The sequence below is a fragment of the Ranitomeya variabilis genome, chromosome 1 (assembly GCF_051348905.1).
Source record: "Ranitomeya variabilis isolate aRanVar5 chromosome 1, aRanVar5.hap1, whole genome shotgun sequence".
In the NCBI taxonomy this organism is placed as follows: Eukaryota; Metazoa; Chordata; class Amphibia; order Anura; family Dendrobatidae; genus Ranitomeya; species Ranitomeya variabilis.
Genome location: NC_135232.1, coordinates 1,039,335,735 through 1,039,363,498, shown reverse-complemented (window position 1 = coordinate 1,039,363,498; position 27,764 = coordinate 1,039,335,735). Strand labels below are relative to the sequence as shown.

Genomic DNA, 27,764 nt, shown 5'->3' with positions numbered 1-27,764 from the left:
GAGCTGCCAGCAATGGATCTTGATGATTTTCATGCCCAAGTGCATTCAGTGTGGTCGAAAATGATTCAGACAACCATTAATTATCTCATTGATAGCGTGCCAAAGCGAATAATTGTGTATTTCGGCGCTTGGTGCTCAAACCCGATATTTAATAAATGGAGATGTACGGAAAATTTTGTTTCCATTTTTTCATAATTTGTTTATCATTAACATGCCTATAGATCCTGTTGTTTCCATATTTCCACAATTTTCCTTCACCATATTGCAATTTACTATACAGTACTGTGCAAAATGTTTTGGGCAGGTGTGAAAAAATGTTGCAAAGTAAGACTGATTTCAAAAGTAGAAGTGTGAATAGTTTGTTTATCAGTTAACAAATTTCAAAGCAAATGAACAAGAAAGAAATCTAAATCAATGCAATATTTGGTGTGACCACAATTTGCACTTTGTGCCTTCAAAGCTGCATCACTTCTTCTATATACGCTTGCACACAGTTTTTGAAGGAACTCGGCAGGGAGTTTGCTTCAAACATCTTGGAGAACTTTACACAAATCTTCTGTGGATCTAGGCTTGTGCAGATCCTTCTGTCTCAACATGTAATCCCAGACTGTCTAGATGTTGTGATCAGGGCTTTGTGGGGGAACATTTCATCTCTTTCAGAACTCCTTGTTTTTCTTTAATGTCATAGGTCAGATACCTTGGCAAAACTGAGCATAGCAGCAAGACACAAGATAGTAGTTATACTACATCTGCAAGATCCCTTTCAGGGCAAAGATTTCAAAGCAGACTGGGCTTTCAAGGTATCCGGTTCAAGCTAATTTGAAGAAGCTCCAAGAAATGGGCAACATTGAAGGCCAGAGGCACAGTTAAGGATACTTAGTGCAGCAGATGAAAGACATATCATGCATGCTTCCCTTTAAAATTAGAAGATGCTCAGCAATGCAATTAGCTCAAAACTGGCAGCAAGCAATGGGAACTATCTGCAGCCATTTGCTGTTTGGAGAAATCTGGCCATATGTGTTATTTTTTAAGAATTTCTGCCAGAAGCTATACCTTCAACATAGAAACAAGGCCAAATCACTCAACTGTGCACAAAAACATAGTAAATGGGGTGCAGAAAAATGACAGCATGCGATTAGTCAAAATTTAAATTATTTGGATGCAAGAAGGCAATTTATTTGTTAAAGGAAGATAGAGCTTTACAGTAAGGAGGGTCAGCAAATGGAGTTGGAGATTTGGTCAGTATTAATGGTGTTCTCCATTCTGTAAAAATGCAGGCAGCTATTTAGCCATTATGCGGTACTATATCAGGGAGGCATCTGATTGGCTCCAAATTTGTTTTGCAACAGGACAGTAAGTTTAAACATATAGCCAATTTCATTTAGAACTATTATCAGTTAAGACAAGAACAAGGAGTCCAGGAAGTTCTGATATGGCCCCTACAGAGCCCCGATCTCGACATTGAATCTGTGAGATATTGTGTGAAAAGACAGGAGGATTTGTGCAAGTGACATCCATATAAGATCGGTGGTTAGTTCTCCAAGATATTTGTAACAACCTTTGTGCAGAGTTCCTTCAAAAACTGTGTGTAAGGCCATGTGCATATGTTCAGTATTTTTTGTGTTTTTTTCGTGTTTTTTCGCCATAAAAACGTGATAAAAACGCGAAAAAAAGCGAAAAAAACGCTTACATATGCCTCCCATTATTTTCAGTGTATTCCGCATTTCTTGTGCAAATGTTGCATTTTTTTCTGTGAAAAAATCGCATCGCGGAAAAAAAAGGAACATGTTCATTAAATTTGCGGAATTGCGGGGATTCTGCACACCTAGGAATGCATTGATCTGCTTACTTCCCGCACGGGGCTATGCCCACCATGCGGGAAGTAAGCAGATCATGTGCGGTTGGTACCCATGGTGGAGGAGAGGAGACTCTCCTCCACGGACTGGGCACCATATAATTGGTAAAAAAAAAAGAATTAAAATAAAAAATTGTCATATACTCACCTTCGATGGCCCCCGGAGTCTTCCCGCCTCTCAGCGGTGCATGCTACCGCTTCCGTTCCTATAGATGGTGTGTGTGAAGGACCTGCGAAGACATGGCGGTCACATGACCGCGATGACGTCGCGGTCACGTGACCGCGACGTCATCGAAGGTCCTGCACACACACACCATCTATAGGAACGGAAGCCGCTGAGGAGATCGGCTGTCTGCAGGTGAGTATAACCATTTTTTTAATTTTTTTTTATTATTTTTAAACATTCTATCTTTTACTATTGATGCTGCATAGGCCGCATCTATAGTAAAAAGTTGGTCACACTTGTCAAACACTATGACAAGTGTGACCAACCTGTCAGTCAGTTTTCCAAGCGATGCTACAGATCGCTTGGAAAACTTTAGCATTCTGGAAGCTAATTACGCTTGCAAAATGCTAAAAAAAAACACGAAAAAAACGGGGAAAAAACACAAAAAAAAATGCGGATTTCTGGCAGAAAATTTCCGGTTTTCTTCAGGAAATTTCTGCAAGAAATCCTGACGTGTGCACATACCCTAAATGTAGAATTTATGCTTGGGTAAACCCTTGTTAAGTACAATTTTCCACAGTGCAAAATAATAATAGCAGATACTCACCTCCTGCACCAGCGATGTTGGCATCGGGCCTCCTATCAATTGTTTGATATTGTTATACCATGTGAGCCAGTCAGACAGTTGGTGACTGGTAGTTCTCTGCACTTTCTATACTTCCATTGGACATCTGAATTACATCCTAGAGAAATGAGAGAATAGTAACCTCTGATAGGTAGCAGATCTCATGTGGCGTAGCAATGTCATGCAACTGCCAGAAGACTCGACGCCTGCACCCCTGGAACAGTGCCAGTGTGAGAATTATCTGTAATATTTATTTTATACTGAAGAATACATTATATAAAAAGGGGTTGTCCAAGTAGCAGACAAATTCTTTAATGTATACATTATGCAATCTTTAATGTGGCCATGTTGCGTTTGCTACTGCTCAAGTTATTGACCATAACCATAAAACCATACCATATATTAGAACCAAACAAAGGTGAGAAATGTTTATAATTGGGTTAATATAGAATTGTCTTGGAATGAGGTGCAATCTAATAGCAATTACTTGTTCTGATGCCTAATACTAAAGATGCAACATTGAGGGTACTAGCATCATTGGATACGATACGATACGATACGATACACTTTATTGATACCGTGGGAAATTATGGTATCACAGCAGCACAACTTAAATCATAAAAATCATAAAATGAATTACTTAATTGACATGACAGTGGAGTTGACAGAAGAACATTATACATTATACATTAGAATAGGACATACACAACGAGTGAACTGAAATGTAGAGAAATAAAGTAGACATTCACCTTGAAGATTTAACCCTAATGTTATTGTTGTACATCCCCATAGCAGTTGGCACAAACGATTTCCTATATTTTTCCTTCTTACATCTCAGAAGTATTAGCCTGTTACTGAAGGTGCTCTTCTGTCCCATGAATAGCTCATATAGTGGATGTGCATTATTGTTCATAATTGCCATACACTTTTTCAGAGTTCTTCTCTCCACTACCTCCTCAAAAGAGTCCAGATTGCAGCCCACAGCAGAACTTGCCTTCTTGATAATCTTATTCAGCTTATTAGCATCAGAGGCCCGCACACTACTACCCCAGCACATGATTGCAAAAAAGATGGCACTTGCCACTACAGACTGGTAGAACATTTCTAACATTTTGCTGCACACATTAAAAGACCTCAGTTTCCTTAGGAAATACAATCCGCTCATCCCCTTGTAGACAAACTCTGAGTGGCATCTCCAGTCCAGTTTGCTATCCAAATGGACCCCCAAATATTTGTAACTCTCCACCTGCTCTACCTCCTGACCAGCAATAGTGATCGGTAAGCATTTCATCTTTATCCTGCTATAGTTGGCCACCAACTCCTTAGTTCTCTTAACATTTAGTTGTAAATAGTTACCATTGCACCAATCCACGAAATTCGACACCACCCTTCTGTATTCCTCATCCCCCTGATCTCCCCTAATGCATCCCACAACCACGGAGTCATCTGAAAATTTTTGAAGGTGGCAAAGATCAGATTTATACTGAAAGTCTGAAGTATACAATGTGAAAAGAAAGGGCGCAAGCACCGTTCCCTGGGGGGCACCTACACTGCTCAATAATCTGCTTACACAACTGCTCCCATCTGTACAAACTGTGGCCGATCTGATTGGTAGTCAGTTATCCAATTTCTCATCCCCTCCTCCACCTTCATATCAGTCATCTTTTTGTGTAGTAAAAGTGGCTGCAGGGAATTAAATGCACTCGAGAAATCGAAGAACATCGCTCGCACCATGGTTCCGTCAACTCCAGAAATGAGTGTACACTATGTAACAGAGCAGAATGTTTATTTTGATTGTTTTTTTGTTTCACAGTTTTTCACTTTTCTTATTTTTATTTTTCTGCAAATTCTTTTTGAATCCATAGGAAATGTTACAGTAAGCATACAGATGTTTGAAAAGCGCAGTTTCTTTCGCCTGGAGTAGCTCGTCTGCAGCCATTTGTTGTATGTTTACCAAAGGGACTAGAGGAGTAGAGCTGCACCAGATGGCCACCTGTAGAAGCAACCCATATGGCCTTGTCTGGTTAAGGAAAAAATCTGCTGGAAAGAAACATTATATCAAGCTCCGTTTTGTCAGACTAGACTGTAATGTGCTTTAAATTTTAGATGTTCTGAAAACCTCTTACCTTACGTTTATGTTTAGACCTGAAAGGTTTCGTAATGAGAAGCCGTTAAGCTGAGAATGCAAAGTAAACTTTGAAACTACTTTCCGACAGACAGTAAACCGTGTGGGATTCAGAACATCTGGACTGGGACTACTGCGATCTTTAAGTAAAACTCTGAATACACAGCACACTGCACTTAATTTTTGCGTGCTAGACTGTTTATTTTTGTTGTGCAATACTTCTGTATAATTAAAAGATGCTAGTGAGTCTGTTCTTATACATAGGTAAAATTTTGTGCTATGTAAAATGGCTACTAAATAAGAAATTTGATGGAACAAATTAAAATGGCTATTATCACCAAATATTAAAAGTATGTAATGATATAAACTCTAACTCATGGATATTTGTTTTCAAAGTCTTTCGATAGTTACTGACCTCAGCTAACATATGCAAGATGCTCACCATAAGCTAGCATGTGTTTTAAGAAAAAAAAGTTATTTTCTTCCAACAGTATGAAATACATATCTTAAATAATAGTGTAAAAATACATTCCATTACCTTGGGTGACCAAATGTCTTAGTTCAAACTAACTAATTAAATCTTGACTCTCGGGTAGAGATGGGCGGACCCCTGGCTGTTTGGGTCAGGCAGGGTCGGGTACCAGAACAGTACTGAACCCCATTCATTTGAATAGGGGGCCCTAAGATCCAGTGTTTGCCACAATGTCATGTGCATGACAGCGTGGCAAACACTGCTTCTGATTGTTGGTCAGACAGACTTGGTTCCCACGCTGTCAAATGACAGCATGAGCCCACAGCTGAGATCAGAGGTAAAAAGTTTACCTCCAGTCACTAGCAGCAGCTGATGGAACGGCTGCTCCCGTCAGCAGGTGCCTGCTGCCGCTAATAACACTGCGAGCCGGAACAGCTGATTGGAGTATTCATCAGCCGGCGCCTGGTTTCTAAATAAATAATGCAAAACTGACAGCTGGGGGCTGCAAACCTCAGCTGTCAGCTTTATCAAGGTTGGCTATTAACAATAGAGGGGTCCCCATGCCGTTTTTTAATTATTTAAATAAATAATTAAAAAAACGGCGTGGGGCCCCCCATTTTTGATAACCAGCCTTGCTAAAGCAGACAGCTGGGGCTGGTATTTTCAGGCTGGTAAGGGGCCATAAATATTGCCCCCCCAGGCTAAAAATAGCAGCCTGCAGCCACCCCAGAAAAGGCATAGCTATTGCTATGCTTGGCTCTTCCCACTTTCCCTGTAGCAGTGGAAAGTGGGGTTCATATTTGTTGGGTCGATGTCACCATTGTATTTACTGATTACATCGATCTCATGGATTAATGAGACGTCTATAACACACCTATCTATTACTAAATCTATAGTTATATTGGAAAATAAACACACAGCCAAAGTAAAGGCTTTAATTTGAAATAAAAATGAAACACTTTTTTTATTTAAAAATAACAAGCACAGTTATACTCACCTAACGCCCATTCCATTGAGTCCCTTGTCTCCTATAATAAAACAGAAATAAAAAACAACAATATCCCTCACCTGTCCGACATGCTATCTCATGCCACAATCCATGTCTGGTAATTACTAGGTTTCAACCTGGATTGTGCAAGATTTGACCGTTTAGGCTGAGAAGCACTGATGAATGAGCTGCTGCGAGCGCAGCATCAGTGAACAGCGGTGACCTCATCATTACCACAGATCACTGAAGCTACATTCCCAGCCAGGCCAATGAACTGCGGTGACCTCCCTCCAGTGAGAAAAACCTCTCTATATAAGAATAGGTTTAAAACCGGCCTACTTGTTCATGGGCAAAAAATAGGAGGATACCCAACTATACTCTGATATCTACGTATCCCTAGGGTACTCCCTACCTGTCTGCGGAGGTTGGCACCCTCTTGGACGCAATGTGGCGCCCCCGCTCCTCGGCGACTATCCCTGGATGCCCTGTGGGTCCCTATTAATTGGATTCAAGGACACCCCACAGTTGCCCACACCTAGGGCAAACCTATATGTGAACAAACAAATGCCAAAAGTCTACCACTCTCGTGCCTCTACAGTAAAGACAGACAAAATGCCTCAAAGACCTTAATGAAGCAGTCTGTGGCGCCCCTAACCGTGTGCTCTAAGCCTCCTTCACTGGCTATTAGGCCCTTAGAACTCCCTACCCGGACTGCCCTGCCTGACAGCGGAGGTTGACACCCTCTTGAACGCAAAATGGCGCCCCCGCTCCTCGGCGGCTGCCCCTTAAAGCCCTAGGCCAATCCCTACACCAAGGGAGAATCCTGTAAGGAAGTGCCTATGGAGCTATACTGGTGGACTACCATGGAAATGTAAATATGTAGTCACCTTGACAGGAGTTACACAAATGGGCTAACCACAGTGCCTTTATACATTAGTTCCATTTGTGGCTTAACACACAAGATGACGAAGGAGATATAATAATCTCCGTTTTATAAGGGCGCACACAAAAAATAATAAAAGAATTATTTTTATTCACTAATACAACTTCTTGTCACTGATGTAAATTTTTCAGAGTGCACACATAGTGGAAGACCAAAAATACAAAAATAAAAAACCTGATACACTTATCTGCGTTCAGGTCTCGCCTCTACGCGTTTCCCCCCCATGATGTGGTTCCTCAGGAGGCATATGGGAAAAAGAACCGTGTGATACAATCACATCGGAGATATGCTGTGCCTGGTTGTGGGTGCAGGGTTTACACTGCCAGGAGCCTGCTTAAATAATCTCCACCCAGAGGGCGGCATTACAGGCGTTCGTTCATACCTTAAGATTAATGTACAGTTCGTAGTGCAGGTGTTCAGGCAGCCCCCCGGTCCATATCCTCATATTGTGCATGGCGGCCGCCATTACTCCCCTGTCATTATCGGCGTTCTCGTACTGCGCATGCGCCGTTCTCAGACACTAGAGGTCTGGCACATTCATTCAAACTGCGCTGTCTGTAGCGGACTCCATTTTGTTGTGGATCTTTTCATATCACCGCCGGCGCTCCCATACTGCGCATGCGCCGTTTCCAGATCCCGAATGGTCTAACAGAGCCATTCTGTCTACATAGGTGTTCTTGGGATACTTTTAATTATCGATTTGTTTTCTCCCTCATTTCCATTCTTGCTACTACGCATGTTCCATTACCCAGATGCCCGTAAGTAATGCAAGTAATGTAATATTATATCTGGAATGAGGACAGAATTGAACCCATTGTATCACCGCTTTGGTACAACACATCCTGTGTGCACATATTAAAGAGATCAAAATACAATTGCGCCGCTAATCAATAACTATACATTAATTCTAATTCAACATATGTGTGAATATACACCGGCCTTATAAACCATATGTGAAATCGCTCAGAATGAGGGGGTTGGAGATTCTTTTACACAAATATAAACAAAATTCCCCAAATACCCCCTCTTTTTATGTCAGCCCAACCCCCACCAGTAGTTATCTTTTCCTAAAACCCAAAATTGGCGGATGATTGGAGTAATAATTTTGACTAATCTCCCAAAATATATACTGCAAACCATCTAGTAGATCTGCACAGCCTTTTTTTTATTTATGTCAGGGAAACGGGGAAGCCAAATCAGTGAACTCAGTTCACACAAAGCAACTGTAAGTTAACCGTTCATTTAGTCCCCTTGGGACCACTGACTCCATTCTGAATATCCACTGGGTCTCCTTTTGTAGGATCACCCTGTCCCAGTCACCCCTTCTCCCATTTAGCTTCACCACCTCCAGGACACAGAAGGAGAGTACTCTGTTGTCACCCTGGTGGGCTTCCCAGATGTGACGTGCTATGGGGGTGTCCCTGCAGTTCTTTATGTCACCCAAGTGTTCCCCGATCCTCCTCCTCAGCTCTCTCTTGGTCTTACCTACGTAATTTTTTGGACATCCACACGTGGCCATGTATACCACGCCCATGGTCCTACAATTAGCAAAGTCCCTGCAAAAGAACCTTCCGGAGAGGACGCTCTCTGAAAGATCGACTTGTACATAGTCACTATAAAAGAGAAAAACAAGCAGGGACCTGGCTTGACAGACGGGTAAATGGCACCTTTAGGTGCGGAAACTGCTCGTTTTGTGACTTTTTAGTACCCTGCAAGAATTTTGTCAGTGCATCAAATGGAAGACAGTTCTTTTGCAGGGACTTTGCTAATAAATAAAAAAAAAGGCTGTGCAGATCTACTAGATGGTTTGCAGTATATATTTTGGGAGATTAGTCAAAATTATTACTCCAATCATCCGCCAATTTTGGGTTTTAGGAAAAGATAACTACTGGTGGGGGTTGGGCTGACATAAAAAGAGGGGGTATTTGGGGAATTTTGTTTATATTTGTGTAAAAGAATCTCCAACCCCCTCATTCTGAGCGATTTCACATATGGTTTATAAGGCCGGTGTATATTCACACATATGTTGAATTAGAATTAATGTATAGTTATTGATTAGCGGCGCAATTGTATTTTGATCTCTTTAATATGTGCACACAGGATGTGTTGTACCAAAGCGGTGATACAATGGGTTCAATTCTGTCCTCATTCCAGATATAATATTACATTACTTGCATTACTTACGGGCATCTGGGTAATGGAACATGCGTAGTAGCAAGAATGGAAATGAGGGAGAAAACAAATCGATAATTAAAAGTATCCCAAGAACACCTATGTAGACAGAATGGCTCTGTTAGACCATTCGGGATCTGGAAACGGCGCATGCGCAGTATGGGAGCGCCGGCGGTGATATGAAAAGATCCACAACAAAATGGAGTCCGCTACAGACAGCGCAGTTTGAATGAATGTGCCAGACCTCTAGTGTCTGAGAACGGCGCATGCGCAGTACGAGAACGCCGATAATGACAGGGGAGTAATGGCGGCCGCCATGCACAATATGAGGATATGGACCGGGGGGCTGCCTGAACACCTGCACTACGAACTGTACATTAATCTTAAGGTATGAACGAACGCCTGTAATGCCGCCCTCTGGGTGGAGATTATTTAAGCAGGCTCCTGGCAGTGTAAACCCTGCACCCACAACCAGGCACAGCATATCTCCGATGTGATTGTATCACACGGTTCTTTTTCCCATATGCCTCCTGAGGAACCACATCATGGGGGGGAAACGCGTAGAGGCGAGACCTGAACGCAGATAAGTGTATCAGGTTTTTTATTTTTGTATTTTTGGTCTTCCACTATGTGTGCACTCTGAAAAATTTACATCAGTGACAAGAAGTTGTATTAGTGAATAAAAATAATTCTTTTATTATTTTTTGTGTGCGCCCTTATAAAACGGAGATTATTATATCTCCTTCGTCATCTTGTGTGTTAAGCCACAAATGGAACTAATGTATAAAGGCACTGTGGTTAGCCCATTTGTGTAACTCCTGTCAAGGTGACTACATATTTACATTTCCATGGTAGTCCACCAGTATAGCTCCATAGGCACTTCCTTACAGGATTCTCCCTTGGTGTAGGGATTGGCCTAGGGCTTTAAGGGGCAGCCGCCGAGGAGCGGGGGCGCCATTTTGCGTTCAAGAGGGTGTCAACCTCCGCTGTCAGGCAGGGCAGTCCGGGTAGGGAGTTCTAAGGGCCTAATAGCCAGTGAAGGAGGCTTAGAGCACACGGTTAGGGGCGCCACAGACTGCTTCATTAAGGTCTTTGAGGCATTTTGTCTGTCTTTACTGTAGAGGCACGAGAGTGGTAGACTTTTGGCATTTGTTTGTTCACATATAGGTTTGCCCTAGGTGTGGGCAACTGTGGGGTGTCCTTGAATCCAATTAATAGGGACCCACAGGGCATCCAGGGATAGTCGCCGAGGAGCGGGGGCGCCACATTGCGTCCAAGAGGGTGCCAACCTCCGCAAACAGGTAGGGAGTACCCTAGGGATACGTAGATATCAGAGTATAGTTGGGTATCCTCCTGTTTTTTGCCCATGAACAAGTAGGCCGGTTTTAAACCTATTCTTATATAGAGAGGTTTTTTTAGGGGTTGTGTTTGTTTGTTATTCCTATATTTGAAATAAAGTTGATTATGAATTAGTTTTCGGTTTAGTTTTTTGTTTAATACTAATTTTGCATTATCGTCCAAAAGTTTATTCTCCCTCCAGTGAGATCACTGCTAGCACTGTGAGGAAAAGTCTCACAGTGCAGAGGTAAGTTCATCAGGAGAGTTGCAGTACGGTGAATTTGGACTGCAGTGAGCTTTCCTCAACAGCAGCTCATTCACCCGTGGTTCTCAGCCTGGACGGTCGCATCTTGGCACCGTCCATGTTGAAAACTAGTAATCCCCAGACATGAATTACAGCATGGGACAGAACGATGGACAGGTGAGGGATATTGTTTTTTTTATTATTACAGGTGACCAGGGATTCAATGGAGTGGGCATTAGGTGAGTCTAACTGTGTTTTGTTATTTTTCAATAAAAAGGGAAAGTGTTTTGTGATTTCAAATAAAAGACTTTATTCTTGCTGTGTTTTTCTTTGCACTATAAATATAGGATTATTAATTGATAGGTATCTTATAGAGTCCTCTTCATTAGTAATCCGTGGGCTTGATTTCACTGGACAATACAAAGGTGACATGAACCCCCCAAATATGAACCACCACTTGCCATGTAGTAGTGGCAAGAGCCACGCAAAGTAATGAAATTAATAGATGTGCCTTTTCTTGGGTGGCTGCAGGCTGCTATTTTTAGACAGTGGGGTGGTAATATTCATGGCTGTTACCTCAGCTCCTGTTATTGGTGCTCCGCCTGCTGCCGCCAGGTCCAGGTTTGTAGCTGTCCCCGCTGCGTCCTCACTCCGAGGCTCGGTGCTGACATCCCGGCGCGCGTCCTCCCTGCACTCGGTTGTGCGCTCCTGTGGGTTGCGCAGGTGCAGTAGGTTCTGACCACACACGCTCCCTTTGCTCTTCTCTTCCTGCGTGACCTGACCCGGCAGAACATCCTGGCCAATCGGTGACTGACGTCAGGTATTTCAGGCTTTCCTCCCATAGTGGAGGCGCCTGATTATTGTGTTTTCCCTGTCATAGTTAGGCTGCATTATTACCTTGTGCTTCGCCAGTCTAGTTGTTTGTTTTAACCCCTTGTGATCCTTCCTCTCTTTCAGTACCTGCTCCCGTGTTCCTCGGTTCCAGTCTTTCCCTTTCCTCAGTCAGGTTTTCATCTCTTCATCAGTCTCTTCTTTCCTGGTTCCCCTTGTCCTCAGCTCCATTACTTCTCACCCAGATTTTCCTCCATCTCTTCCTTCCTGTTTCTCCTTGCCTTGCTTCCCTCCATTCCCTTCCTCTTAGTTCTTCCAGTTCTCCCTGTTGCTTTTTCTGTGAGCCGATCCCTGGTCCTGGCCTCCGTGGTACTTGAGAACCCTGTGCTTGCCTCCTAACAGTCCCTGTAGAGGGGTTGGTCCCACTCTTGAGTGCTCGCTCGAGGTTCGGTTCCACGGTCCAGTGGTTCCACTCTTTGTACCCGTCGCCTTCGGCGTAACAGTATAATCAGGCCATGGACCCCGCCGGGGCCTCAGCCCAGAAAGAGTTGGTTTTCTTGCGAGAAAACCAGACTCGTATCATGTATTTTATGAAGACAATGGATACCCGGTTGTCTGCCTTGCAAACCACAGATCCCAGGAATGCTACTCTGTTGGCCAGTCTCCAGCAAGAGCTGGTTCAGCAGCGTGATACTCAGCGCACATCCTGTCTTATATGGCTTCAGTGGATGATCGCTTGCTTTCCTTGCAGTCGGCTTGTTCGCAAGGTTCTTCCCGGCGCTCAGATTTTACCACAGCGCCTTCGCCTTGTTTGGGTAAACCTCCTCGTTATAGCGGCGATCCCAAACTGTGTCGGGGTTTTCTCAACCAGTGTCGCTTACACTTTGAGTTGTTGCCCCAGCAGTACCCTACCGACCGGGCTAAGGTCACCTTTATTGTGTCTCATTTGGAGGGTGAGGCTCTTTCTTGGGTGAACCCTCTATGGGAACGAGACGACCTTATTGTGACCAGTATAACCACTTTTTTGGACACTTTCAGAACGGTTTTTGATGAGCCTGGTAGGCTCGCTTCCACTACTGAGGCTCTTTTTAATCTTCATCAGAGTACCCTCTCTGTGGGGCAATATGCCATATGCTTTCGTACCCTGTCCTCAGAACTAGGGTGGAACAACGAGGCGTTGGTAGGTACTTTTTGGTGTGGTTTGTCGGGAAAGATTAAAGATGAGCTCGCTGGACGGGATACTCCTACTACCTTGGAGGAGCTCATTTGCTACACGCATTGATTTGCGCTTCCAAGAGCGCTCTCGAGAGGCTGCCAGGGAGAGGAGGCCTATTCGCCCTTCCTCTTCTTCTGTTCATAGTCCTTTTACTCTTTGGCCTTCGGTTCCTTCTGGCAGTGCAGCACCTGAACCTATGCAGGTAGATCAGGTCAAGATGGCAGACCAATGCAGAAGAGAGAGGCTGGCGCAAGATCTCTGCTTATACTGTGGTGGCGCATCTCATTTACTGTGCTCATGTCCAGAGAGGCCAGGAAATGCATCCACCTAGGTCAGGTAAGAGAGGCCTCCCTAGGTGTGTTTGAACCCTCTCTGTTGTGAATTTGGATTCTGGGCTCCCCCGGTGGCCGCTTGTGGAATTGGACTTGTCATCCTCTTTCCTGTTTCACCTGATTCCATCAGTAGTGGGTGTCGCTATTTAAGCTCATTTCTCTGGTGGTTTCTTGCCGGTCAACAATGTTATCTGATGCCTCTCAGTGCTTGTTCCTGCTTCTGACAACTACTAGATAAGTTGGACTTTTGTCCATGTTTTGTTTTGCCTATTTGTTCCAGTTCACAGCTGAAGTTTTGTTACTGTGTCTGGAAAGCTCTCGTGGATCAGGGATTGCTACTCTGGCGTTATGAGTTAATGCCAGAGTTTAAGGTAATCTCTGGATGGTGTTTTGTTAGTGTTTTTCTGCTGACCATGAAAGTATACTATCTGTCTTCTGCTATCTAGTAAGCGGACCTCAAATTTGCTAAGACTATTTTCCTGCTGCGTTTGTTGTTTCATCTGAACTCACCGTCATTATATGTGGGGGGCTACTGTCTTCTTGGGAATATTTCTCTAGAGGTGAGCCAGGTCTTATATTTCCCTCTGCTAGCTATTTAGGTCTTAGGCCAGAGCTGGGCATCTAGCGATAAATAGGAAATGCTACCTGGCTATTTCTAGTTGCGCGGCAGGCTTAGTTCATGGTCAGTATAGTTCCATCTTCCGAGAGCTTGTCCCTCTATAGGCTTGCTATGATCTCTGCCTGCAGAGATCATGACAGTTTGACCGGCCAATAAAGTGTTAAAGACCCAGGTTGAGAAAGGAGAGTGATAAGAAGTCTGCTGGAATTTTTTTTTTTTTTTTTTCCTCCAGTCTGCCTTGCTGCAGTCTTTTTTCTCTCCCTCCTCCTAATCTCTGTATGCTCTGTGTGCACCTGACAATAATGGATCTCCAGAGTGTAACTGCGGGTTTGAATAATCTCATCACGAAAGTACAAAATTTACAAGATTTTGTGGTACATGCTCCGGTATCTGAGCCGAGAATTCCTTTGCCGGAGTTCTTCACAGGGAATAGAGCTAGCTTCCAGAATTTCCGAAATAATTGTAAGCTTTATTTGTCCCTGAAGTCTCGTTTAGCTGGAGACCCTGCTCAGCAGGTTAGGATTGTGATTTCCTTGCTCAGGGGTGACCCTCAAGATTGGGCCTTCTCATTGCCAGCAGGGGATCCTGCGTTACGCGATGTGGATGCGTTTTTTCTGGCCTTGGGCTTGCTTTATGAGGAACCTCATTTGGAACTTCAGGCAGAAAAAACTTTGATGGCACTATCTCAGGGGCAAGACGAAGCTGAAGTTTTCTGCCAAAAATTCCGTAAATGGTCTGTGCTTACTCAGTGGAATGAGTGCGCCTTGGCGGCAACTTTCAGAGAAGGTCTCTCTGATGCCGTTAAGGATGTTATGGTGGGGTTCCCTTTGCCTGCAGGTCTGAATGAGTCCATGACAATGGCTATTCAGATTGATAGGCGTCTGCGGGAGCGCAAACCGGTGCACCATCTGGCGGTGTCTATGGAAAAGACGCCAGAAAGTATGCAGTGTGATAGAATTCTGTCCAGGAGCGAGCGACAGAATTTTAGACGGAAGAATGGATTGTGTTTCTATTGTGGGGATTCTACTCATGTTATATCGGCATGTTCTAGGCGTACAAAGAAGCTTGATAAGTCTGTTTCCATTGGCACCATTCAGTCTAAGTTTATTTTGTCTGTAACCCTGATTTGCTCTTTGTCATCCATTGCCACGGACGCCTATGTTGACTCTGGCGCCGCTCTGAGTCTTATGGATTGGTCCTTTGCCAATCGTTGTGGTTTTGATTTAGAGCCTTTGGAGACTCTTATTCCTCTGAAGGGGATTGACTCCACCCCATTGGCTAATAATAAACCACAATACTGGACACAAGTAACCATGCGTATCAATCCGGATCACCAGGAGATTATTCGTTTCCTGGTACTGTATAATTTACATGACGATGTGGTACTGGGATTGCCATGGTTGCAGTCTCACAACCCAGTCTTGGACTGGAGAGCAATGTCTGTGTTGAGCTGGGGATGTAAGGGTATTCATGGGGACGTACCTTTGGTTTTTATTTCGTCGTCCATTCCCTCTGAAGTCCCTGAGTTCCTTTCTGATTATCAAGACGTCTTTGACGAACCCAAGCTTGGGTCGTTACCTCCGCACCGTGAGTGCGATTGTGCCATAGATTTGATACCGGGTTGTAAATATCCAAAGGGTCGTTTGTTTAATTTGTCTGTGCCGGAACATGCTGCTATGCGGGAATATATAAAGGAGTCTTTGGAAAAGGGACATATTCGTCCATCTTCTTCTCCCTTGGGAGCTGGGTTTTTCTTTGTCTCAAAAAAAGACGGCTCTTTGAGACCATGTATTGATTATCGGCTTCTGAATAAGATCACTGTTAAGTATCAATACCCATTGCCATTGCTTACTGATTTGTTTGCTCGTATAGAGGGTGCTAAGTGGTTCTCTAAAATTGATCTTCGTGGGGCGTATAATTTGGTGCGGATCAGGCAGGGGGATGAGTGGAAGACCGCATTTAATACGCCCGAGGGCCACTTTGAGTATTTGGTCATGCCTTTTGGTCTTTCTAATGCCCCTTCAGTTTTCCAGTCTTTTATGCATGATATTTTCCGTGATTTTCTGGATAAATTTATGATAATATATCTGGATGATATTCTGATTTTTTCTGATGACTGGGACTCTCATGTCCAGCAGGTCAGGAGAGTTTTTCAGGTTCTGCGGTCTAATTCTTTATGTGTGAAGGGGTCTAAGTGCGTTTTTGGAGTCCAGAAAATTTCCTTTTTGGGGTATATTTTTTCTCCCTCTTCCATTGAGATGGATCCCGTCAAGGTGCAAGCTATTTGTGACTGGACTCAGCCCTCCTCTCTTAAGGGTCTTCAGAGATTTTTGGGCTTTGCCAACTTTTACCGCCGATTTATTGCTGGTTTTTCGGATGTCGTTAAACCACTGACTGATTTGACCAGACAAGGCGCTGATGTTGCTAATTGGTCCCCTCATGCTGTAGAGGCCTTTCAGGAGCTTAAGCGCCGTTTTGCCTCTGCCCCTGTGTTGCGTCAGCCTGATGTGAATCTGCCTTTTCAGGTTGAGGTTGACGCTTCGGAGATCGGAGCTGGGGCAGTGTTGTCGCAGAAAGGTTCCGACTGCTCCGTCATTAGGCCTTGTGCTTTCTTTTCTCGCAAATTTTCGCCCGCAGAGCGGAATTATGATGTTGGGAATCGGGAGCTTTTGGCCATGAAGTGGGCGTTTGAGGAGTGGCGCCATTGGCTCGAGGGGGCTAGGCATCAGGTGGTGGTATTGACTGACCACAAAAATTTGATTTATCTTGAGACTGCCAGACGCCTGAATCCTAGACAGGCGCGCTGGTCTTTATTTTTTTCTCGCTTTAATTTTGTGGTGTCATACCTACCGGGTTCTAAGAATGTTAAGGCAGATGCCCTTTCTAGGAGTTTTGACCCGGACTCTCCTGGTAATTCTGAACCCACAGGTATCCTTAGGGAGGGAGTAATTTTGTCGGCCGTTTCTCCTGATCTGCGGCGGTCCTTGCAAGAGTTTCAGGCGGATAGACCGGATCGTTGTCCGCCTGATAGACTGTTTGTTCCGGATGATTGGACCAGCAGAGTCATCTCTGAGGTACATTCTTCTGCATTGGCAGGTCATCCCGGAATTTTTGGTACCAGGGATTTGGTGGCAAGATCCTTCTGGTGGCCTTCTCTGTCACGAGATGTGCGAGTCTTTGTGCAGTCATGTGACGTTTGTGCTCGGGCCAAGTCTTGTAGTTCTCGGGCTAGCGGACTGCTGTTGCCCTTGCCTATTCCTAAGAGGCCTTGGACACACATCTCGATGGATTTTATTTCAGATCTGCCTGTTTCCCAGAAGATGTCTGTCATCTGGGTGGTCTGTGACCGTTTCTCTAAAATGGTCCATTTGGTTCCTCTGCCCAAGTTGCCTTCTTCTTCTGAGTTGGTTCCTCTGTTTTTTCAGAATGTTGTCCGATTGCACGGTATTCCTGAGAATATTGTTTCTGACAGAGGTACCCAATTTGTGTCTAGATTTTGGCGGGCATTCTGTGCTAGGATGGGCATAGATTTGTCTTTTTCATCTGCTTTTCACCCTCAGACTAATGGCCAGACCGAGCGGACTAATCAGACCCTTGAGACATATCTGAGGTGTTTTGTCTCTGCTGACCAGGATGATTGGGTTGCTTTTTTGCCATTGGCAGAGTTCGCCCTCAATAATCGGGCCAGTTCTTCCACCTTGGTGTCCCCGTTTTTCTGTAATTCGGGGTTTCATCCTCGATTTTCCTCCGGTCAGGTGGAATCCTCGGATTGTCCTGGAGTGGATGCGGTGGTGGAGAGATTGCATCACATCTGGGGGCAGGTTATGGACAATTTGAAGTTGTCCCAGGAGAAGACTCAGCGTTTTGCCAACCGTCATCGTCGTGTTGGTTCTCGGCTTTGTGTTGGAGATTTGGTGTGGTTGTCTTCTCGTTTTGTCCCTATGAGGGTCTCTTCTCCTAAGTTTAAACCTCGGTTCATCGGCCCTTATAGAATATTGGAGATCCTTAATCCTGTTTCTTTCCGTTTGGACCTCCCTGCGTCCTTTTCCATTCATAACGTTTTTCATCGGTCGTTATTGCGCAGGTATGAGGTACCTGTTGTACCTTCAGTTGAGCCTCCTGCTCCGGTGTTGGTTGAGGGTGAGTTGGAGTACGTTGTGGAGAAAATTTTGGACTCTCGTGTTTCCAGACGGAAACTCCAGTATCTGGTCAACTGGAAGGGTTACGGCCAGGAGGATAATTCTTGGGTCAATGCATCTGATGTTCATGCTTCTGATCTTGTTCGTGCCTTCCATAGGGCTCATCCTGGTCGCCCTGGTGGATCTGGTGAGGGTTCGGTGCCCCCTCCTTGAGGGGGGGGTACTGTTGTGAATTTGGATTCTGGGCTCCCCCGGTGGCCGCTTGTGGAATTGGACTTGTCATCCTCTTTCCTGTTTCACCTGATTCCATCAGTAGTGGGTGTCGCTATTTAAGCTCATTTCTCTGGTGGTTTCTTGCCGGTCAACAATGTTATCTGATGCCTCTCAGTGCTTGTTCCTGCTTCTGACAACTACTAGATAAGTTGGACTTTTGTCCATGTTTTGTTTTGCCTATTTGTTCCAGTTCACAGCTGAAGTTTTGTTACTGTGTCTGGAAAGCTCTCGTGGATCAGGGATTGCTACTCTGGCGTTATGAGTTAATGCCAGAGTTTAAGGTAATCTCTGGATGGTGTTTTGTTAGTGTTTTTCTGCTGACCATGAAAGTATACTATCTGTCTTCTGCTATCTAGTAAGCGGACCTCAAATTTGCTAAGACTATTTTCCTGCTGCGTTTGTTGTTTCATCTGAACTCACCGTCATTATATGTGGGGGGCTACTGTCTTCTTGGGAATATTTCTCTAGAGGTGAGCCAGGTCTTATATTTCCCTCTGCTAGCTATTTAGGTCTTAGGCCAGAGCTGGGCATCTAGCGATAAATAGGAAATGCTACCTGGCTATTTCTAGTTGCGCGGCAGGCTTAGTTCATGGTCAGTATAGTTCCATCTTCCGAGAGCTTGTCCCTCTATAGGCTTGCTATGATCTCTGCCTGCAGAGATCATGACACCTCTCCACCTCTTACTCTGTGTTGATAGTTCAGGGTCAGAGACGTGGCTCAGAACTAGCATATTTGGACTTGGGTGCGGCAGGTAACTTTATTCGGCTTAAGGAGGTGAAGAAATACCGGATTCCGGTGGTCGTCTTGAGATGTCCTTGAATGATTGCTTCCGTAGATGGCAAGCCTCTGCAGGAGTCTGTTTCTATGGTTACTGAGGAGGTAACTCTGCAAGTGGGAGTTCTGCACCAAGGGAGGATTGCTCTCTACGTTCTGCCCAACTTGTCTCATCCCCATCTGCTCGGTCTCCCTTGGCTTCGGACTCACGAACCTGTTCTGGATTGGCGTTCTGGTGAGATTCTTCGGTGGGGACATCCGTGCCAAGAGAGGTGCTTAGCTTCAGTCCGTCCGGTTACGGTTTCTCAATCCTCTGGCCCTGTGGGCTTGCCTCCTGCCTATTGGTCTTTTTCTGACATTTTCGACAAGAAAGAAGCTGAGACTCTTCCGCCTCATCAGCCCTATGACTGCCCTGTCGAATTACATCCCGGGATCACGCCGCCCAGAGGCCGGATCTATCCTTTATCCCCTGCAGAGATGTCTGCCATGTCCGAGTACATCCAAGAAAACCTCGCAAAGGGTTTTGTAAGAAAATCCTGCTCGCCTGCTGGTGCCGGTTTTTTCTTTGTAAAAAGTTAAGACGGTTCTCTACGTCCCTGTATCGACTACCGAGGTCTGAATCACATCACGGTAAAGAATAAATACCCTCTGCCGTTAATTCCAGAGCTCTTTCATCACTTGAGAGGGGCGCGGATTTTCTCTAAGTCGGACCTACGTGGAGCCTATAATCTCGTACGTATTCGCCCAGGAGATGAGTGGAAGACTGCCTTTAACACACAGGAAGGACATTATGAGTATCTTGTCATGCCCTTTGGTTTGTGTAATGCTCCTGCAGTTTTTCAACAATTTGTCAACGACATCTTTCGGGATCTGCTTTACTCCTGCGTTGTGGTCTACCTTGACGATATCCTCATTTTCTCACCAGATCTTTCTTCCCACAGAAGGAGCGTTCGTCTTGTCCTGCAGTGCCTCCGGGAGAATCGCCTTTATGCGAAGATGGAAAAGTGTCTCTTCTAGCGATCATCTTTGCCCTTTCTAGGGTATATTGTCTCTGAGAATGGACTGGAGATGGATCTAGAGAAGTTGTCTGCTATCCTCCAGTGGCCTCGTCCGGTAGGGGTGAAAGCTATCCAACGCTTCCTTGGTTTTGCTAATTACTACCAACAATTTATTCCGCATTTCTCGTCCATCAACAAGCCTATCTCCAATCTCACTCGGAAGGGATCCAGTTCTATTGCTTGGTCTCCAGAGGCCGAAGAGGCTTTTTCTAGTCTTAAACAGGCTTTCTCAACCGCACCAGTATTGCATCGGCCCGAGGCTAATATTCCATTCATCCTGGAAGTGGACGCCTCTTCCACCGGAGCTGGCACAGTGTTATCCCAGAGGTCCTCTTCCGGTCGATTGGTTTCCTGCAGATTCTTTTCTAAGGCCTTCTCTCCTGCGGAGTTCAATTATTCTATTGGGGATCGAGAGTTGCTAGCCATCAAGATATGGCCCTTGAGGAGTGGTGCCATTTGCTGGAGGGAGCTGTTCATCCATTTATCATTTTCACTGACCATAAGAATCTGGCCTATATCCAGTCAGCCTGGAGGCTTAATCCCCAACAGGCCAGGTGGTCCTTGTTTTTCGCTCGCTTCGATTTTGAATTACATTTTCATCCTGGCCAGAAGAATGTCAAAGCAGATGTCTTATCTCTGTCTCTTCATCCTCAAGACTTGAAGGAGGATCTCTCTCACATTATTGATCCGGTCAAGGTCATCTCTGTGGCTCCCATGAGGTTGATTACTCCACAGCCTGGCAAGACCTTTGACCTCCATCTTTTCTTCCAGGCGAAAGGGGTTGGCTGTCTTCAAAATATATTAGATTGAAGATTCCTTCTTACAAGCTAGAACCTCGTTATATCGGTCCTTTTGAAGTCCTCCGGCGCATCAACAATGTAGCCTACAAGCTCAGGTTGCCTGTCTCGCTCCGTATTCCTAATGTTTTCCATGTCTCTCTCCTGAAGCCGTCATTCTTAATCGTTTTCATTCTGTTCCTAGTTCTTCTCCTCCAGTCTCTGCAGATAACATTTTTGAGGTGAGAGATATCTTAGCATCCAAAAGAGTCAGAGGCAAGACATTCTTTTTGGTTGATTGGAGGGGCTTTGGTCCTGATGAGAGGTCTTGGGAACCTAGGGAGAACATTAATGCTCCTCGCATTCTTAAGAAGTTTTTGTCTAAAAATAGAGGGAGAGGGTGTAAGAGAGGGGGTACTGTTACCTCGGCTCTTGTTCCTGGTGCTCCGCCTGCTGCCGCCGGGTCCAGGTCTATAGCTGCGTCCTCCTCACTCCGGGGCTCGATACTGACATCCCGGCTCGCGTCCTCCCTGCACTCGGTTGCACACTCCTGTGGGTTGCGCAGGCGCAGTAGGTTCTGACCACACGCGCTCCCTTTGCTCTTCTCTTCCTGCGTGACCTGACCCGGCAGAACATCCTGGCCAATCAGTGACTGGCGTCAGGTATTTCAGGCCCTCCTCCCATAGTGGAGGCACCTGATTATCTTGTTTTCCCTGCCATAGTTAGGCCGCATTATTACCTTGTGCTTCGCCAGTCTAGTTGTTTGTTTTAACCCTTTGTGTTTCTTCCTCTCTTTCAGTACCTGCTCCCGTGTTCCTCGGTTCCAGTCTTCCCCTTTCCTCAGTCCGGTTTTCATCTCCTCATCAGTCTCTTCCTTCAGTTTCCTGGCTCCCCTTGTCCTCAGCTCCATTACTTCTCGCCCAGGTTTTCCTCTGTCTCTTCTTTCCTTTTTCTCCTTGCCTGGCTTCCTTCCGTTCCCTTCCACTTAGTTCTTCCGGTTCTCCCTGTTGCTTTTTCTTTGAGCTGATCCCTGGTCCTGGCCTCCGTGGTACTTGAGAACCCTGTGCTTGCCTCCTAACAGTCCCTGTATAAGGGTTGGTCCCACTCTGGAGTGCTCCCTCGGGGGAGGTTCGGTTCCACGGTCCAGTGGGTCCACTCTTTGTACCCGTCGCCTTCGGCGTAACAGTGGCCCCTTAGCAGCCTGAGAATACCAGCCCCCAGCTGTCTGCTTTAGCAAAACTGGTTGTCAAAAATGGGAGAAACCCCACACCATTTTTTAAAATGTATTTAACTAATGAAAAAAAACTGCGTGGGGACCACTGTATTCTTGATAACCTGCCTAGCTGAAGCTGACAGCTGAGAGTTGCAGCCTTCAGTTGTCAGTTTGGTCTGGCTGGTTATCAGAAGTACAGGGGAACTCACATATTTTTTTTTTTCAGCGCAGGTGGCAGGTGAAGAATACACTCATCAGCCGCCCCCTGCTCTCACTGTTATTAGCGGCAGCATGAGTCAGCTAATAGGAGCAGTAGTTCCACCAGCAGACGCTAGTAACCGGAGGTAAACTTTTTATATCCGATCACAGCTGCGGGCTCATGCTATCATTTTTACCGCCAATCAGAAGCAGTTTTTGCCACGCTGTCATGCGCATGACAGCGTGACAAACACCCAATGTTCGGGGCGCCGAGCTCAAACAGTAACACGGACCTCCTGTTGAAGTCAGTGTTCGGTGTCCATCCCCGAACAGTAGGTGTTTGTTAAAGATGCCGAGCTTTACTCTTCAGGTTCAACCCTCTCTATGCTTCGCAACTACCCAATTTCCTACATTTTTACACATAGAAATACTTCATCTAGTAAGAAAAACAGAGCCCTGATGAAGTATACATTTTTAGAAGGACAGTGATTGTGCTTATGCTAGATTTAAAGAAATAAATATCTGTTACAAAATATGACAATTTAAAGTATGTTATAGAGTTGTGCTCAATAGTTTACATACCCGGGCAGATTTTTTGTTTTCTTGGCCTTTTTTCAGAGAATGTGAATAACACCTAAACTTTTTCTCCACCCATGGTTAGTGGTTGGGAGATGCCATTTATTGTCAAACTACTGTGTTTTCTCTTTTTAAATCATAATGACAACCCAAAACATCCAAATGACCCTGATCAAAAGTGTACATACCCTGGTGGTTTTGGCCTGATAACATGCACAGAAGCTGACACAAATGGGTTTGAATGGCTACTAAAGGTAACATCCTCACCTGTGACCTGTTTACTTGTAATCAGTGTGTGTGCATAAAAGCTGAGTGAGTTTCTGGGTTACAGACAGACTCTTGCATCTTTCATCCAGCCACTGACATTTCTGGATTGTGAGCACAGCTGTAAATTATAGGATTCAAATATTTCATTTAGTCTTATTGCCACAAGTCCACTACACTACACTACAGTCCAGCCCCTAGCTAAGCAGGCTGCCTTTTAGTAATATTTGTGAAAGAATGGCTCATTCTAAAGAACTCACTGAATTCAAGTTAGATCGATCCTGTATTTAGGTACCATCAGTTGAACAATTCAGTTTGTGACGCTTCTTCCTTCCTAAATTTTCTACAGTCACCTATGAGTGATATTATTGAAAAGAGGAAGAATTTAGCAACCACTGCATCTCAGCCATGAAGTGGGAAACAACATAAAGTTACAGGCACTGTTTTTTATGGCTTATCAGCTGCATGCTTTACATCACTTAGCACAATGCCAAGCATCGGATGAAGGTGGCATAAAGCATGTCGATGCTGGATTCTGGAGCAATGGAAACGTGTTTTGTAGAGTAACTAATCACACTTCTGTATCCAGCAATCTCATGGATGAATGTGGTTTTGGTTTATGCTTGGAGAATGTTACCTGATTGACTGCATTTTTTTTACATTGACTGAATATTGTCCAAACAGTCCAATTCAATAACATTGATCCTAGTGTTTTCCACGCAGTGTCAGTTTTTTTTCACGCACAGCACTTGGACCGTCATGTGAAAGTACCATAGCACTTGGAGGAATCTACTCATGACTTCTTTTTAGGATCCTTTTAAGTAACCCAACTTTTGTCTTTTGTGATACAAACATATTAAACATCACCAAGTTTATTGCTTTGAAAATTTCAACATATTGTTATTTTCATGCGAATTCATAGGATCAAAATGGTGTTGGCTTGTCTCTACATGCTCTTCTAAAATGTCCATTTTTTTCTTAAGTAATTTGGTCGGGAATAATTCCCACTTCCTAATATTTTGCATTCCATAAACCATGGTACGTTTTACTTGCCTAGTTCCGTTTGATGCACCATAAGTCATTGTAATGTATGACACCGTAACATTGTTTCTAAGACTGAAAAAAAGACAGAAGTCCATTCAGTTCAGCCTATTATCTTGCAATGTCAAACATTATGTACTGTATGTCGTATATTAGTCATTCATAGTCATTGCAGCAAGAGACCAAGGTGACAAGAGTCACACGTGCTTCTTCTCACATCCACTGTATGTACCAATAAGTAGTAAGCTTATAGAGGGAAAGAAGAGGTAAAGGACATATTCTCTCACGTCCGGCCTTAATACATTGTCACTTTGTCAGCCAATCTCAATTTACTTCCTCCTAAAACCAGTTACTGCACAATATACCTGGTGAATAGAGGGCAGGCTGTCAATATGTGATTGGCATAATAAAGTGGGAATAGGAGACTAGTAGGACGAATAAACATATTAATATAGGAATAAAATACACATGAACCATGTTTATTACTACTAATAATACATTTTTTTTGTTTCCAGAGCTACATTCATGGGAGCAGCCAGGCTCAATTTGTCGCAGAATCTCATATTATCCTGCTGCTGAATATCCTTCTGATTTTGTAAAATAAGAGCTTTTGTTATTGCTCTGTCGTTTTGAGCAATGATGTAACTGTCATTTTATACCCAGTCTGGAAGGAAGGTAGGTGCTTATAATTTATAGAGTCGGCACTGTAATCTGCAGGGTTGTTACAAATAATATCTGCAATAATCATTTCAGTGGCATTCTAATGTAATGTTCTCTGAAGCTGTGTTCTTCAGCTGGGCTGAGCACTGTGCATGGCAGAGGCTCTTTATAGATAGAGACGAATATAGCATATTATTTGTGGGAAAGCATGCACAGTGGCTCGGAGTACAAATAACACTTGTATTAGGCCCCTTTCACACATTAGGTTTTTGCCGTCAGGCACAATGCGGCGAATTTTGCAAAAAAACGGATCCGGCAAAAGTTGCCGCTGGATCCTTTTTTTTTTCTCATAGACTTGTATTAGTGCCGGATTGCGGCGGATGGCCTCACGTTTCATCCGGCGAAAAACTAATAAAATGTGAGGTAAAATGATGGAATCCGGCGACCAATTCCATTTTTTTTACTGAAATCTTGCATTTTTCATCTCTCCAGTACAGGAAGTCTAAGCTCTATCACCAGGTTAAATAAAAACAAAGTCGGATCCAGAAGAAAAACGGATCCGTCGCATCAGTTTTTCACAATTTACAACGGTTTCATTTTTTTCAAAATTAGCCTGATTGTGCCTGATGGCTAAAAACTGATGTGTGAAACAGGCCTTAAGGGGGTATGAGGAAAAATATGGATGCTTGCTTGTAGAAACTGAACCACTTGTGTCCATGGGCTGTGTTTTATTGCAGCTGAGCAGGAGAAGAAGGTAATAAATGGATGCTCAGTGGGAGTCTGACAAATAGGAGTCCTTGATGCTGAGAACATGTGCATGGAGCAATAAAGCGCCTGTGCACCGACTGCTCTATTCACTTTTAGGTCACATGCACACGTTTAGTATTTGTAAGCCAAGAGAAACTTCTGTTTATTAACTTTGTAACTTTGACTCTTTAGCCATGTAATAAGCCAAACATATTGGCCCTGATTCAGCATAGCAATTTTCGCCAGAATTTGTGTTGTACGTTGCATTAAAGCAGTGTTCCCCAACTCCGGTCCTCAAGAGCCACCAACAGGTCATGTTTTCAGGATTTCCTTAGTTTTGCCCAGGTGATAAATGCATTACCTAGAAAGGCAAGAATTCAATCACCTGTACAATACTAAGGAAATCATGAATACATGAGCTGTTGGTGGCTCTTGAGGACCGGAGTTGAGGAGCACTGCTTTAAAGAGTCTGAAAATTTGGGCACAAGTCTGAACATTGATGAATCGGGGCCATTGTATATTGCTTCTTATTTTTTAGAGACATTAACATAATGCATGCACTATGCTGTTCTGGATAAAACTGACATTTCTGCATCTGCAATGTTTAAAAATCAAGTAGTTTTCATCATTTGTGTTGCTTATTCCTATAAAACTTGTGGTGTGCATGAAATATAAAGAAAGGACAATCCGCAATGCAAATGTATGAGAAACCAAAGCACTGATGTATGCAGAATTGTTATATCATTCTTCTCTCTGTGGAATTACTTACCATTCAGCATTACTGACTCAATAACTATGTGTTTCCTTTTGAGCCAAGTTGTGAGAACATTTTGTTGTTTCATTTCTTTTTAGTTTATTCTTTTGCATAAGAATAATCTAAAATATATGCATACCACCTACAGAGAAACTTACAGGAAGAAGGGAACTAACCGGTCATGACGCTGGAAGCATTCACCAAAATCATAACAATAGCCAAGTTGTGTGCATGTAGTATATCGCACACTGATACAGCTGCACCAGCAGGACTGGTGTGCTGTACCTGATAGTTCTTAACAGTGGATATTCCACTGATGAATGGGGAATACTAGTAATTTAACCCCTAAAAAGTCCTCATTTTATAAATTTGACATGCGTCACTTTGACGGTAACAACTCTTTAACGCTTCAACGTCTCCTAGTGACCCCATATTGTAAACTACACCCCTCAAGGAATTTATGTAGAGGATTTGTGAGAACCTTGATCCCACACGTGCTTCACGGAATTTTAAAAGATGAGATCATGAAAATAATTAAAAATTATGTTTTTTTTAATAAAAAATGTCTTTGTCTCACATTTTTCACTTTCATAAGGGTAACAGTAAAAAAAGGCTGCAAATATCCTAAATGTGTCAATAGATTAAGGGGTGCTCACTTCCAAAAAATAGTTGCTCAGGAGACAAAAGAAAGCCATAAAGATGATGATCTCCGGCACTCAAATAAGACTTTTTGTGAAAACAAGGTGATTTTATTATATCCAAAAATATGGTGAATTCAAGAAAAAAAGAGTAAATACAGACACCAATTTACTACGTTTCGGCTAACAAGCCTTTCTCAAGTAATGTCTGTTTCTGCATAAAAGAACAAGACTTATGTCAAGATACATATAATAATTAGAAAGCAAAAATCCTTTTCCTTTCTAATTATTATATGTATCTTGACATGTCTTGTTCTTTTGTCTGGAATAGATTACGGACACCATGTTGCATTTGGAGAGCCACCGAGGTTCCAAAACAGCAGAAACCCCCTCAAGTGACCTCATTTTGGAAATTACAACTCTCTAAGAATTCCTCTAGGGGTATAGTGAGCACTTTAACCCTACATGTATTTCACAGAATTGTATCATTTTGGACTGTGAAATTTAAAAATTACATTTCTTCCACTAAAATGTTCTTTTAGCCCTAAGTTTTTAATTTTCAAAATTGCTAATAGGAGAAATGCACCCCAAATTTGTTATGTAATTTCTTCTTTGTACAAAAATGCCTGGTCATGCTCCTGATGAGTGGCGGATGGTCTCCTGAGGGATCTCCTCACAGACCTGGACTAATGCATTCGCCAACTCCTAGACAGTCTGTGGTGCGACG

General features: G+C 43.8%; 1 protein-coding gene across 1 annotated transcript in view; it reads left to right on the top strand.

Moving 5' to 3' along the window:
- TUSC3 (tumor suppressor candidate 3) overlaps nt 1-27,764 on the top strand; it is a 501,792-nt gene that overhangs the window by 449,318 nt on the left and 24,710 nt on the right. Inside the window, exon 7 of the mRNA XM_077279707.1 lies at nt 24,754-24,819. Coding sequence (XP_077135822.1) covers nt 24,754-24,819 — 66 coding nt within the window. The remainder of the gene's footprint in view (nt 1-24,753; nt 24,820-27,764) is intronic.